Source organism: Siphateles boraxobius, unplaced genomic scaffold (genome assembly GCF_051911475.1).
Source record: "Siphateles boraxobius isolate OS27281-9 unplaced genomic scaffold, OSU_SipBor_1 79, whole genome shotgun sequence".
Lineage (NCBI taxonomy): Eukaryota > Metazoa > Chordata > Actinopteri > Cypriniformes > Leuciscidae > Siphateles > Siphateles boraxobius.
This window is the reverse complement of record NW_027509207.1, coordinates 395,001-411,084: the sequence shown is the minus strand read 5'-3', so window position 1 is coordinate 411,084 and position 16,084 is coordinate 395,001. Positions and strand designations below refer to the sequence as shown.

The following is a 16,084-nucleotide window of genomic DNA, read 5'->3' as shown; positions in this document are numbered from 1 at the left end:
GGATTTTTTTTGGCATAACATACCTCAACCAGATGGTAGAGATGGCTCAATCAGTTTGAGTTTAGTTAGGTACTCCTCTCAATAAAATATAGTGACTCAAAATGTGCTCAACCATTTGGTTGAGAAGTCAGTTAAAGGGTTAAAGTTCATCAACCAAGAACAGAAGCATTAGTGGCGTTTCACACAAAAAAGGGGTTTTACATTTAAAAACGCAAGATACACACGTTTACATGGAAAGCAATCAGTGAGGTGGAATTAAAATCAGGCCTGTTATAGTTCAAATAACACATTTCTCTACATAGCAATTAGTTTACAGGCTTTTTTCTGCGTTGACCCGGTGTAATGTCCTGTCCCATAGACGTCCATTCAAAGTGTTTTACTTCTGTTGTAGAATATGAAACCATATTTACTGTGATTATCATGTGGTAACACTTTACAATAAGGTTATATTTAGTTAACTGCATTAGTTTGAATAAAGCAGTGTTTCCATCTCATGTGTTCAAGTGAACAAAATCGTCACTTCCTGGTGCAGAATATCAGTAATAAAACTGTAAGTTTCTGCAATCTTTCTCTTTTCCCTCCATCATAAACGAGTGTGTCTCGAGCGTCAGACGAAACACAATAAACGCTGTCATGTTCTCTAGCCTTCGGATGCTGGTGTTCGGGAACACACTCGTGTGTGTGAAACGCTTCTCGAGGGAATTAGACCAAATCATTCTGATCACACACTTCGACTTTCAGAAACACCAGACCAACATTAGAGACGCTGCGACGCCATTGGTCCGCTGGTTACTCCAGTTATCCAATCACAGCTGACGCTGAGGCAGTCACATGAGTTCTTTACTGCATACATTTGTGCATTTTTAGAATTTATGCACATCTTGCCGTTTCCATTCAGCTTTGTTTTTTTTTTTTTTTTTGCGTATCCCACAATGTGCATAATAGGTGTATGGAAACAAAGCTAGTGTTAATTTCAAGCTTTACTAATGCATTTTTAAAATTAAAAATCGTATTTGTTAATGCACTGTGAACTAACATGAACATTGCACATTTGTATTTTCAGTAACTAACATTGACAAAGATTATTAAATGCTGTAAAGAATGCATTGTTCACTGATAGTTAATGTTAACAAATGCGGCCTTATTGTAAAGTGTTGCCAACTTATTTTGAACCCAGACCATCCTCTGAACAACACAGACGTGTAAACAGCGTTATTGCGAGTATCGAGGGCACACAGTGTCACACACACCTCGAGTCCTGAAATGAGAAAATGACGCACACACATTTAAATCACAGAGCCCTGTTTCCTCTTTCCATTACAAAGAAGGGAAGCTCAGTTCAATGGGGGAGTTTAAGACTCAAACATCAGCTCAAACCCTGGAAATCAGCTCAATCTGAGTCTTCATTAAAAACCCTTCTGAGATTGACCGTTCCCGTCCTGACCCTGGGGTTTTCTAGACCCTTAAAGCGACGTTCACACTGACAGTGATTTGCAAAGCTACTTTAGACAGTCATTTTCAGTGAGAGTTTCAATCTGAGGCAACCAAGTTTAACTCAGATCAGCTTCATGCAAATGAGCTGTGATGTCATACGGCGTCTACCAATGGGAGTGCAGACTGACACAGTCGAGCAGGGCTGCACGATAATATCATATCACCATTATTTCGCTCAAAAATCATAATCGAGACTTGAATCACGACTGTTCTTAATTGCAAAATTTCATCAGAATAAGCAGCTTTGGATAAATGCGTAATTGTAAATGTATTGCACGTTCATGCAAGCACTAAATAATCATACGCAGGGTTTTATTACATTACGAAAACTGTTGAACCTTGAAAAAGCAGCTCTGAAAAGCCAAAACAGTGAAATTCCTAAAATTAATTCCATTAATTAAAAATTATGTTACGGTTATTTATTAAAACAACAACAAAAAGATGTTGTATTGTCGCACAGAGGTTGCACATTTATTCAGCAACCACAAGATTCATGTTTGGATTTCTAATATCGTAGACAATTATACATAATTAATCAAAAGTAGCAGAAATCATGTTTACGATTAATCGTGCAATCCTGTGGTCGATTCAAAATGACGGTTACACTGTTTGGTAAAAATGTTTCGTTTAGTGTCCTTGTTACACATGTTACCTGTAATTACTGTAGTAATAACTATAAATTGTGTATAATTACATGCAATAACCAGACCCTAATCCTATAGCAAGTACATGGAGTTAATTATTAATACTCAGTATTTAAATGCATAATTACACTGTAACACGGACACCGTAAAATAAAGTGTAACCCAGTGTTTTAAGGTGATGTCGTTACAGCACACAAATAAGTACTGAATAATATTACTTAATATATGGTTAAGGTTTGGTTTAGGGTTAGTTGCTTATAATTATGCATAATTTATAGTTATTAATATAGTAAGTACATGTAACTAAGTCCCCTTAACATAAAGTGCTACCAAAATCAATATCAACATCAAACACTTTACAATAAGGTTCCATTAGTTAACATGAATGTAAAATACTTCCTAAGCTTAATGTTATTCATAAAATCAAAAGTTGCATCTGAACTAACATGAACTAACAATTAACAGTTGTATTTTTATTAAAAACGTTAAAAAGATGGGTTACACTTTATTTTATGGTGTCATTGTTACAGTGTAATTATATAATTAAGTACTGAGTAACATTAAGCAACTACATGTACTTACTATAGGGTTAGGGTAGGATTAGGATTTGGTTGAGGGGTAGTTGCATGTAATTATGCATAATTTACTGTTATTACTATGGTAATTACATGTAACATATGTTACAAGAACACTGAAAAATAAAGTGTTACCATAGTATTGCTCATTGTTAGTTAATGCATTAGCTAAAGTTAACTAATGGACTTTATTGTAAAGTGTTACTCATTGAACACTACAGCAACGGTTAAACGACTGCCAGTGTGAAGTCGAGGGGCGTGTCATAGGGATCAGGGGCGTGGCTTTGTCAAGGGGGCGTGGCCACACATTGCCACATTCGAGGCTAGAGCCAAAGCTCCTTGTCCGAGTCACAAAATTGCAGAATCCACAGTGATTGTGTTTCGAGCACGAGTTATACGAACGCACAGCGTGTCCGTGAGTGTTTGTAATCCTCAGCACTTTTTAATCAGGCAGTGTTTGAAGGCCGACGGCCGGGCGCTGAGCGCGCAGCTCTTCACAAGCTTCCCGTGAGGGTCTTTACACTGAACCGTGCGACTTTGCCAACCCGTATCGCAAGTTCTGGAGCACGTCATCCACGGTCCCGTGACCCACCGCGGCCCCGTCGGATTCTCAGTCGGAAACTCGGTCGTAAACGTCATCAAATCCGCGGAAGACAGAGCGGCGGCGGTGGGCGAAGCCACGTTGGAAATCCGAGGCGGAAGCGGCGTTTTCCGAGGCATGAAGAAGCTATAGCGGATGTCTAGCGGTTTCTTAGCATCCGTGGCCAGGATCTGCACCAGGAGGCTCTCCTGAAGGGCCCCGGGGCCCATGCTGTGAAGGGCCTCGTCCCGCTGACTCCAGCCGGTGTAGTTGAGCACCGAGCCGTTTAGGGGGACGATGGTCTCGGACGTGGAGATCATGAACTTGCCGTTCAGAAGGTATTCTCCACCGGGACGCCGGAGCGAGAGGTACGCCGTGTAGCGCGACTGGCCCTTCGCTTTGTACTGGCGGACCTTGAGGTGCGTCGACCCCTCGGGGACCTTCACCACATCCGTGTAGCCCTTACTGGAGGACAGAGAGGATGATAAAATCATGTGTTTCACAGTGCAAATATCTAAACATTCTTGACTAGGGTGACCATCATCAAACAAACCACATGTGGGACGATTATAAGTTTGTGTGGGACATGTTACCAACACTAAAACAAAACCTGAAACTGTTATATAATGTCTATCTAACTTAATAAAAACATTTGTATTCTGCTTTTCAGCTGATAAAAATACTTTGTTTTTTAGTCCCTTCCAGAAAACAGCATTACATCACAATGTAACATAACATGTCTTTATTTATCTCTGAGCCCAAAGGCATCATGCAGATCACTATTTCTGAAACAGTTCTGACCAAGTCCAACTAAAATCCAACAAAATAAATAATGAACAAATAAAACATAAACCAACATAAAATTAGATCATTGAAAGTCTTAAGAAAATATTGAACCAAAAACGTTCATATTTTTAGAAAGGATGTGAATTAAAACAACCACAGCAGCAACAAGTTGAAAAATTCTGTTAAATTTTAATTTTAATTTACCGAATTATCCATTTGTTTTCTGACAGAAACACGGAACGAATCCCCGCTCCACATTTTGATTGACAGCGTCACAACCCACTAGTGTCCGTGTTTACTCCTGTGCTTTCAACCATTGGACAGGATTTATAAGCGGCTGTTGTGGCGAGGCGCTGTTAAATACAGGTGAAATCTACGCCGCAAAAACTATAAATAAAATGCTTTCTTAAAAATGCGAAAGAACGCATGCACGTTTTCTTAATATGATCATTAAAAACCAACAGACTGATGAAAATGCGGGACATTTTGTCAATAAGTGACATGCGGGACAAGCGGTGAAAATGCTGTGCGGGACAAAACAAAGCGGGACGGGTGTCACACTACTCTAAACCCTCATCCTTCCATAAAAATGATGTGTTCATTGTGTTCACAGGACTTTTGTCACACTTGAACCACAAAATTTAATGGATTCGAGGAGTTTTGTGGTTGAAATTTAAAAAAGGAATAAATCCTTCCCTCGCGGGTCAATTAAAAACCCTAAAAATGGTCAACATTTAAACTAAAAATGCTAAAACTTTACCAAAAATGTATTTTATAATGTCTACATTTGTGTATCTGAATGCATACTGAAGTTAACTGACTTTAGGACCCGGCGGAACAGCTTGTTTGCTCCATATAGAGCTATAAATTATAAAAACATTTTTTTAATAATTTGCAATGTGATGTTTAATAATAAACATGTTTTACATTTTGCATAAGTCAAACAAATAGGATCAACAACATTCCAATCAATCAATCAATCAATCAATCAATCAATCAATCAATCAATCAATCAATCAACCAATCAACCAATCAACCAATCAATCAATCGATCAATCAATCAATCAATCAATCAATCAATCAATCAATCAACCAATCAACCAATCAACCAATCAATCAATCGATCAATCAATCAATCAACCAATCAACCAATCAACCAATCAACCAATCAATCAATCGATCAATCAATCAATCAATCAATCAATCAATCAATCAATCTTTCAATCAATCAATCAATCAATCAATCAATCAATCAATGTCTTCTGGTTTAAAGGTAAGAGTTATGAAGTTGCTTTTTCTAATTATTTTATATAACACATTTTTCTTAATTTTGCACCTTTGTCTGTGTTGTTTTGTTTCTGTAACACGTTTAAATCTCAGTGTTTCATTAAGATTCCTCAGGATTATGAAAATGAGTCAGCAGTCGTCACCCAGTACAACCCAGAAATGTTTGAGTTCAGTTTGAGATCTGAAACTCCAGAGATTAATGGCGTATTTTTCTCAGGAGAAACAGAAGAGAAGCAGCTAAACTCTTCATTTGCTCTCCACTGAAATGCAGAAGAGATAATTGAGCTGTATTGAGGTTTGATTTGTGATTTTTCTCTTCTTTCATGTCGATATTAATGTTGTCCCAGAGAAAACAAAGGAATATTTCCTACTTCTGTAAATCACATTAAGCATGTCTCAAGCGGTGAAAGAGAATCCGTCAGATTTCCAGATGCGAGACTAGATCTAGATGAGCATCGGTGTGTGTTTCTATCTACATCAGCATATTTAGGGGACAATACACTCAGAAAAAAAGGTACAGAAGCTGTCACTGGGACAGTACCCTTCAAAAGGGTTCTAAGATGTACCATTTAGGTACTAATATGTACCTTTGAGGGACTAATGTGCACTCTTTAGGTACAAAGGTGCACTGCAAAAAATGCTTTTCTAACTTAGTATTTTTGTCTTGTTTCCAGTCAAAATATCTAAAAATTGTTAAATCAAGATGCATTTACTAGATGAGTAAAATGACATAAGATATTATGTCCTGTTTTCCGGGGGAATTAATCAAAATTAAATGAGTTGATGTTTAAAAAAAGGAAAATCATCTGCCAATGGGGTCAGAAAAATCATGTTAATTCAAACAGAAACAAGATTATTTTTCTGACCCCATTGGCTTGTTTTAAGCAAAAACTCACTTAATTTTAATGTGTTTCCCCAGAAAACAAGACTTAATATCTTATGTCATTTTTCTACTTTAGTAAATGTATCTTGATTTAAGAGATGTTTAATATTTCGACTGGAAACAAGAGAAAAATACTAAGTTAGAAAAGCATTTTTTGCAGTGGTATCACCACAGTTACAGCTTTTGTACCTTTTTTTTTGAGTGTAGAAAACAGTAGAAGTGTATTGTCCTCGTTTAGATAGCGGCGTGAATGTGTGTGTTTCCGGACCTCTTCTTGGTGAAATTTCCCGCCACTTTGATGCAGCCGTTCCCGTCGCCGCCACACACACCACACTTGTCGAACTGAAGTTTGGAGCCGATGATCCCGTCGCAGCCGGTGCGTACACACTTTCCTCTCACACACACCGAACTGCTGTACGGCCGGCACTCCGTCCCGTCAACCACCTGCAGGAAACAGCAACACTCACTGTGATGATCAAATCTCACAGAAATATATCACTCGCAGAAACTACCAAAAGTACTACGGTAATACCATGCTTTTTGGGCGTGATATTATGGTAACAGGGAACAGGGTTATCTAATGTGTGTGTGTGTGTGTGTGTGTGTGTGTGTTCAGTGGTTATCTGATGTATGTGTGTGTGTGTTCAGTGGTTATCTGATGTGTGTGTGTGTGTGTGTGTTCAGTGGTTATCTGATGTGTGTGTGTGTGTGTGTGTGTTCAGTGGTTATCTGATGTGTGTGTGTGTGTGTGTGTGTGTGTGTGTGTTCAGTGGTTATCTGATGTGTGTGTGTGTGTGTGTGTGTTCAGTGGTTATCTGATGTGTGTGTGTGTTCAGTGGTTATCTGATGTGTGTGTGTGTGTGTGTGTGTTCAGTGGTTATCTGATGTGTGTGTGTGTGTGTTCAGTGGTTATCTGATGTGTGTGTGTGTGTTCAGTGGTTATCTGATGTGTGTGTGTGTGTGTGTTCAGTGGTTATCTGATGTGTGTGTGTGTGTGTGTGTGTTCAGTGGTTATATGATGTGTGTGTGTTCAGTGGTTATATGATGTGTGTGTGTGTGTGTGTTCAGTGGTTATATGATGTGTGTGTGTGTGTGTGTGTGTGTGTTCAGTGGTTATTTGATGTGTGTGTGTTCAGTGGTTATATGATGTGTGTGTGTGTGTGTGTGTGTGAGTGAGTGTGTGTTCAGTGGTTATCTGATGTGTGTGTGTGTTCAGTGGTTATATGATGTGTGTGTGTGTGTGTGTGTGTGTGTGTGTTCAGTGGGTGTTCAGTGGTTATCTGATGTGTGTGTGTGTGTGTGTGTGTGTGTGTGTGTGTGTGTGTTCAGTGGTTATATGATGTGTGTGTGTGTGTGTGTGTTCAGTGGTTATTTGATGTGTGTGTGTTCAGTGGTTATATGATGTGTGTGTGTGTGTGTGAGTGAGTGTGTGTTCAGTGGTTATCTGATGTGTGTGTGTGTGTGTGTGTTCAGTGGTTATATGATGTGTGTGTGTGTGTGTGTTCAGTGGTTATCTGATGTGTGTGTGTTCAGTGGTTATATGATGTGTGTGTGTGTGAGTGAGTGTGTGTTCAGTGGTTACTGATGTGTGTGTGTGTGTGTTCAGTGGTTATATGATGTGTGTGTGTGTGTGTGTGTTCAGTGGTTATATGATGTGTGTGTGTGTGTGTGTGTGTGTGAGTGTGTGTTCAGTGGTTATATGATGTGTGTGTGTGTGAGTGAGTGTGTGTTCAGTGGTTACTGATGTGTGTGTGTGTGTGTTCAGTGGTTATATGATGTGTGTGTGTGTGTGTGTGTGTGTTCAGTGGTTATATGATGTGTGTGTGCGTGTGTGTGAGTGAGTGTGTGTTCAGTGGTTATTTGATGTGTGTGTGTTCAGTGGTTATATGATGTGTGTGTGTGTGTGTGTGTGTGAGTGAGTGTGTGTTCAGTGGTTATCTGATGTGTGTGTGTGTGTGTTCAGTGGTTATATGATGTGTGTGTGTGTGTGTGTGTGTGTGTTCAGTGGGTGTTCAGTGGTTATCTGATGTGTGTGTGTGTGTGTGTTCAGTGGTTATATGATGTGTGTGTGTGTGTGTGTTCAGTGGTTATTTGATGTGTGTGTGTTCAGTGGTTATATGATGTGTGTGTGTGTGTGTGTGAGTGAGTGTGTGTTCAGTGGTTATCTGATGTGTGTGTGTGTGTGTGTGTGTGTTCAGTGGTTATATGATGTGTGTGTGTGTGTGTGTGTGTGTGTGTTCAGTGGTTATCTGATGTGTGTGTGTTCAGTGGTTATATGATGTGTGTGTGTGTGTGTGTGAGTGAGTGTGTGTTCAGTGGTTACTGATGTGTGTGTGTGTGTGTTCAGTGGTTATATGATGTGTGTGTGTGTGTGTGTGTGTGTGTTCAGTGGTTATATGATGTGTGTGTGTGTGTGTGTGTGTGTGAGTGTGTGTTCAGTGGTTATATGATGTGTGTGTGTGTGTGAGTGAGTGTGTGTTCAGTGGTTACTGATGTGTGTGTGTGTTCAGTGGTTATCTGATGTGTGTGTGTTCAGTGGTTATATGATGTGTGTGTGTGTGAGTGAGTGTGTGTTCAGTGGTTACTGATGTGTGTGTGTTCAGTGGTTATATGATATGTGTGTGTGTGTGTTCAGTGGTTATATGATGTGTGTGTGTGTGAGTGAGTGTGTGTTCAGTGGTTACTGATGTGTGTGTGTGTGTGTGTGTGTTCAGTGGTTATATGATATGTGTGTGTGTGTGTTCAGTGGTTATCTGAAGTGTGTGTGTGTGTGTGTGTTCAGTGGTTATATGATAAGTGTGTGTGTGAGTGAGTGTGTGTTCAGTGGTTACTGATGTGTGTGTGTGTGTGTGTTCAGTGGTTATATGATATGTGTGTGTGTGTGAGTGAGTGTGTGTTCAGTGGTTACTGATGTGTGTGTGTGTGTGTGTGTGTTCAGTGGTTATATGATATGTGTGTGTGTGTGTTCAGTGGTTATCTGAAGTGTGTGTGCTCACCCTCTGTGCGAACACCACGTAGTATCCCGTTCCTTTGGCCCGGCATGTGAGTTTGCACGTGTCTTTGGGAAGAACGCCGGCAAACTTCGGCACCCACTCCACGAAGGTCTTCACTCCTTTAGGGTCGGCCTGAGGGCCGTTACGCTGCTCACACTGCTCCTGTCTGAAGCTCTTACCTGACACACACACACACATACACACCGTTTCAAACTCTCACTATCTAGAGCCTCACACTGAAGCTGAAACACACACACACGGTTTCGAAGTGCATGACACGACAATCACGTTAAAAGAAGTTCAGCTGTTTTTATTTTTTTTTATTCCACTGCTTTTGCAAAAACGTGAAACACTAAATGACGCATGTATGAGGATCCACATGGGAATTAAAACACTTATATATATATATATACATGTATATATATATATATATATATTTTTTTTAATTTATTTATTTATTTAAATGTTTTAAATGAACAAAATTTTAATAGTTTCTTATTAACAATTAAAACTGTATTATTTAATATATAACGATAATTATTTATTATATAATGATTATTATTTATTAAGTTCATCTTTATTTAAGTGCCATGACTGTCATTAATATTATTCTATATGTAATTTTAATGAGCTCAAATTAATTCAAGGAATATAAAGGATATACTCTTTTATTAAATTATTTTTTTATAATAATTTTAATTTAAAAAAAAACAAGTAACAAATTTTTAATTATCAACAACAATATGAAAATTATGTTTTATAAGTTTATTTTTTGTTTTTTTGTTATCATTACTATTTTTGTTTTTATTTTTTTATTTGTAATTATTAAGTTAATTTTATTAAAGTGCAATGACCATAATTAATATAGAGTTTGAGTTAAAAAGCTTATCTTTTAAAAATTCATGTCAGACCACAGGACATTTAAAATGTACTAGTGATTAAATTGCTGAACAGATTCAGTGATGATTTACAGCATATTTGCATTTTACATTCATACAATTACTTAAAATCTCGATGATTAATTAATTAAATTAAAATTAAATTAAATTAATTAAAAAACATCAACTACCTATTTATTATAATTTTTTCTTGACTTCATATTGTATAAAGCGAATTACTATGCATTCTGCTTTGATATCTGTATCTGTAAGTCATCTTTTTATAAATGTACATTTACATTTAATCATTTCGCAGACGCTTTTATCCAAAACGACTTACAAATGAGGAGAACGAGAGACACTATACAAGTACACAAACAGTACACAAGTCCTGTAACAAGTCTCAGTTAGTCAGTTCACATAGCAAGTTTTTTTTAAATCAGAAAAACAAAACTAATAAAATAGTAGAGAATAGAATAAAAAAAGTAAGTGCTAGTATTAATTGGTCAGGTGAAATTTAATTTTCATGTGAACATGCATTATGTGTGTGTGTGTGTGTGTGTGTGTGCGTGTGGATCACAGTGTGTGTAAAATCACGATACTTTTTTACAGTACCGTTTATTTTACCGTAAATTTACTGTAATTTGTTTAACAGTGTGTGTGCGGATGAGTGTGTGTATCTGAGGACACTCACCGGCTGAAGGGACCAGTGTGTGTGTGGATGAGTGTGTGTATCTGAGGACACTCACCAGCTGAAGGGACCAGTGTGTGTGTGGATGAGTGTGTGTATCTGAGGACACTCACCGGCTGAAGGGACCAGTGTGTGTGTGGATGAGTGTGTGTATCTGAGGACACTCACCGGCTGAAGGGACCAGTGTGTGTGGATGAGTGTGTGTATCTGAGGACACTCACCGGCTGAAGGGACCAGTGTGTGTGTGGATGAGTGTGTGTATCTGAGGACACTAACCGGCTGAAGGGACCAGTGTGTGTGTGGATGAGTGTGTGTATCTGAGGACACTCACCGGCTGAAGGGACCAGTGTGTGTGCGGATGAGTGTGTGTATCTGAGGACACTCACCAGCGGAAGGGACCAGTGTGTGTGTGGATGAGTGTGTGTATCTGAGGACACTCACCGGCTGAAGGGACCAGTGTGTGTGTGGATGAGTGTGTGTATCTGAGGACACTCACCGGCTGAAGGGACCAGTGTGTGTGCGGATGAGTGTGTGTATCTGAGGACACTCACCGGCTGAAGGGACCAGTGTGTGTGTGGATGAGTGTGTGTATCTGAGGACACTCACCGGCTGAAGGGACCAGTGTGTGTGTGGATGAGTGTGTGTATCTGAGGACACTCACCAGCTGAGGGGACCAGTGTGTGTGTGGATGAGTGTGTGTATCTGAGGACACTCACCAGCTGAGGGGACCAGTGTGTGTGTGGATGAGTGTGTGTATCTGAGGACACTCACCGGCTGAAGGGACCAGTGTGTGTGTGGATGAGTGTGTGTATCTGAAGACACTCACCAGCTGAAGGGACCAGTGTGTGTGTGGATGAGTGAGTGTATCTGAAGACACTCACCGGCTGAAGGGACCAGTGTGTGTGTGGATGAGTTTGTGTATCTGAGGACACTCACCGGCTGAAGGGACCAGTGTGTGTGTGGATGAGTGTGTGTATCTGAGGACACTCACCGGCTGAAGGGACCAGTGTGTGTGTGGATGAGTGTGTGTATCTGAGGACACTCACCAGCTGAGGGGACCAGTGTGTGTGTGGATGAGTGTGTGTATCTGAGGACACTCACCAGCTGAGGGGACCAGTGTGTGTGTGGATGAGTGTGTGTATCTGAGGACACTCACCGGCTGAAGGGACCAGTGTGTGTGTGGATGAGTGTGTGTATCTGAAGACACTCACCAGCTGAAGGGACCAGTGTGTGTGTGGATGAGTGAGTGTATCTGAAGACACTCACCGGCTGAAGGGACCAGTGTGTGTGTGGATGAGTTTGTGTATCTGAGGACACTCACCAGCTGAAGGGACCAGTGTGTGTGTGGATGAGTGTGTCTATCTGAGGACACTCACCAGCTGAAGGGACCAGTGTGTGTGTGGATGAGTGTGTGTATCTGAGGACACTCACCGGCTGAAGGGACCAGTGTGTGTGGATGAGTGTGTGTATCTGAGGACACTCACCAGCTGAAGGGACCAGTGTGTGTGTGGAGATGAGTGTGTGTATCTGAGGACACTCACCAGCTGAAGGGACCAGTGTGTGTGTGGATGAGTGTGTGTATCTAAGGACACTCACCGGCTGAAGGGACCAGTGTGTGTGGATGAGTGTGTGTATCTGAGGACACTCACCAGCTGAAGGGACCAGTGTGTGTGTGGAGATGAGTGTGTGTATCTGAGGACACTCACCGGCTGAAGGGACCAGTGTGTGTGTGGATGAGTGTGTGTATCTAAGGACACTCACCGGCTGAAGGGACCAGTGTGTGTGTGGATGAGTGTGTGTATCTGAGGACACTCACCAGCTGAAGGGACCAGTGTGTGTGTGGAGATGAGTGTGTGTATCTGAGGACACTCACCGGCTGAAGGGACCAGTGTGTGTGTGGAGATGAGTGTGTGTATCTGAAGACACTCACCGGCTGAAGGGACCAGTGTGTGTGCGGATGAGTGTGTGTATCTGAGGACACTCACCGGCTGAAGGGACCAGTGTGTGTGCGGATGAGTGTGTGTATCTAAGGACACTCACCAGCTGAAGGGACCAGTGTGTGTGCGGATGAGTGTGTGTATCTAAGGACACTCACCGGCTGAAGGGCACGGTGTGACGCTACAGGATCTGTACACGGCTCTCTTCCCGGTGCAGTAGCGCCCGTTGTTTCGGGGAGGAGGATTGTTGCAGAGACGATTTGCAAACTGGACTCCGCCGCCACACGAGCGGGAACACGAACCCCACGGACCCCAGGAGCTCCAGCTGCCGTGGTTAGACGTCTGACACACGGACACCGAGAGAGAGAGGTAATGAGACATGAAGGATGGGAGATAATCTGACATACAATGTAAAACAATCATCGTGATTTTAACGGTAAAAGACTGTAAAAATGCTACAGTGAAAAACTGTTAATTCGTTAACAGAAAGTGTCCATACTATATGCAGTAAATATATGGTGATAGATTTAACTGTACATTTAATGTCATTTTACAGTAAAATACCGTTAAATTTATCTTTAATGTTTTTGGAAGTGAAAAAGAAAAAGTCATTGTATAATTTACAGTGAAAAACTGTAAATTGACATTCCCACAAATTTTCTGTGACATTTTCTACATAGTTGTTCTTAGTTTTTTTCTAATCAGTTATGTACATTAGGGTTTTATGTTACATTTAATGTTGTTAAATAAATGTTTGGTGCATTTTTGACATGATGGTGTTTACTGTTTGTGTGAATGAAACTATGCAGCTTCTATATATTACCATTAACTTTCTTGTGGAAAAGCTGCTGTGTGATGAGCTTTTATTCATCATGTGACTCTCATAACCGCTGTGATTGGTGGTTGTCAGTTAATTACAATGATACAAAACAGATATTAGTACTTCAATAGGTTGCTAAATTAACATCAGATAATGAAATATGTTTTTTTTTACTGTAAATTTAAGTTAAGTCTGTAAAACCTAAAATGTTGCTACCGTATTTTTTACGGTACATTTCCGGCAACCACAGCTGCCGTAATTTTAACGGATTTTTATACAGTGTACATATAACACAAACTGACTCAGCTAACAGGGAATCTTCTGAACAAACATACTTCCAGAAACATTAATGTTTGTTCAATGTAATCTGGTCTTTAACCCTTAAACTTCGGGTCTTTAGCGACCCAGGATGTCATTCTCTACACATCTTTCACAGTTAGACATCATGAGCCTTCTTAGTATTCCTCAAACCATTAGTTAAACAATATAACAAGAAAAAAAGAGCATGTTTTCTTTAAATTATTTTGTGTAAAAAGTGTATAGGGTCACTAGAGATGCAATAAATATAAGTGTGAGTCAACAATAATTAAATCTCTATAGACTCAGTAAGTGCAAGTTTTTCCTCGAGATAATGTCTGATACACAACGATAATGAAGTTTGACTCATAACAAAACAGAAGAACACACTAGTATCATCAGCAACACTTGAAATGTCTCAGCGATTTACAGCAGAGCAATTACTCAAATGTTAATGTCACAGTCAGTTGATGGTGGATCTGGGGCCTCATTTATAAAACTGTGTGTAGGATCCTTACTAAAAGTGTACGTGCGCCAGAAAGCTAAAAATGTCGTATGCAAAAAAATATTCAGACTTATAACACCGTGTGTCCGCCAGAACCTGCGCAGAATTCACTTTATAAATCCCATCAGCGGAAGATTGTGCTCATGCGTCTCCACCCTGAAACAACCATATATGGAGCCTCGTTTACTATGCATATCCTCATCTGCATATCATTTGCATATGATTATTCATCCACGTGATAACATGTTTAACGGTACATTAGACATTAGGAAAATATGGAATGCGGTAGTGCCGTCACATTAGTTACATTAATAAAAATAATTTAGTGGCCTATCCTTTCCTTGTTTTTGAATAAAAAAATCAAATTGAAAAAAACTCTCTGAAATGTTTTTTACACAATCTTTTCCACTGGCCAAAGAGTATTTTTATTTGACTTATGTTTTTAATGGAAACAGATAGATCTTGTTGTGCATTATTTGCAAAAAACTATTTTCTCAGACAATCTGCTATTATCATGATAAGCAATTATCCCTGTAGTTAAAACATTAAAACACAGCATGCCAGAGGAAAAGTGTTCGAAAGCATTGCATCCACAACAAATATTTCTATTTATTAAATTTAAAACTTCTCAGTAATGATTTCATGTAATTTAAGTGTTTAACTCCATTAATCAGAATGGCATATTTAATCTAAATGTTTACATCAGAAGTAAAACATAGTTAAATCATTCTTTTATTTATTTAAACTGCTATTGTGAACATGCACTGTATTAATGATTAGGACTCATAATGAAGATGTACGGTTTTAGATGCGTTATGCCAGGGGTTCTTAACCTTTTTGATGTCGGGGCCCAAATTTTACAGTACAAAGTGGCCCAGGGCCCATTCAAATATTAGCACTGTATAGGTTTATTGATCTCACCATTGGTTTGATTTGTATTCAATAACTAAATGACATCCACTTGCAGTTTAACAGGTTATTGTGTATGTAAACCTGCACATAGGCTACAACAAGATGCAAAACGCACAACAATTCATGGAACAAATAAATCTGCATCAAGAACAAATTTAAAGGCTCAAGTCAGGCATATTAGCCTAACTAGTGCTGCACGATTAATCGTACCGCGATGTCAAGCCAATGCGATTATATGACGCAAAATGCTGCTATTTTATATGAAATAAACAAATAGGGCTATTAACGCAATTAACGCAGCATCTGTTATTTTTGTCATCCTTTGGCTAGTGTTACATGATCCCGCTCTTATTCGTGCGAATGATTTTGAACCATTCATGCGCGACAAGACAAAAGAGAATTTGCTGAATCACTTGAATCACTGCCTGTGAAAATGTATATAAATAAAATTAAAAACAATAAAATGTGTTGCTAAAATAAATAAATTCATAATAATATTTTTCAAAATAAATAAGTTGTAAATTAAAATTTAAATAAAGTGCAAATGAAAAAATATAGCTTTATAATCTGCAAAATAATTTGATAATTGTTTCAGCAGTCTACATTTTTGCATGGTAGAACCTGAAGTTGCTCTTCATATCTGTTATAAATGAACAATAACAATCACAACAGTCCAATTTGAACAAGCTACAACTCCCTATTTATGTTCCCCTCTTAATGAGACACTTGGGCCTGCTTCACAGATATTATCAGATCCAGCCTGGGTGGAATGGGGGAAAGGGTCACTCTCAGAGTAGCCTCC

At 39.4% G+C, this 16,084-nt stretch overlaps 1 protein-coding gene across 1 annotated transcript in view; it reads right to left on the bottom strand.

The window, feature by feature from the left end:
* Window positions 1-965: 965 nt before the first annotated feature.
* adamts5 (ADAM metallopeptidase with thrombospondin type 1 motif, 5 (aggrecanase-2)) overlaps window positions 966-16,084 on the bottom strand; it is a 42,034-nt gene continuing 26,915 nt past the window's right edge. Inside the window, exons 5-8 of the mRNA XM_077219374.1 lie at window positions 12,907-13,090; window positions 9,246-9,421; window positions 6,518-6,693; window positions 966-3,758 (exon numbers count right to left, since the gene is read on the bottom strand). Coding sequence (XP_077075489.1) covers window positions 3,146-3,758; window positions 6,518-6,693; window positions 9,246-9,421; window positions 12,907-13,090 — 1,149 coding nt within the window. The 3' untranslated portion in view covers window positions 966-3,145. The remainder of the gene's footprint in view (window positions 3,759-6,517; window positions 6,694-9,245; window positions 9,422-12,906; window positions 13,091-16,084) is intronic.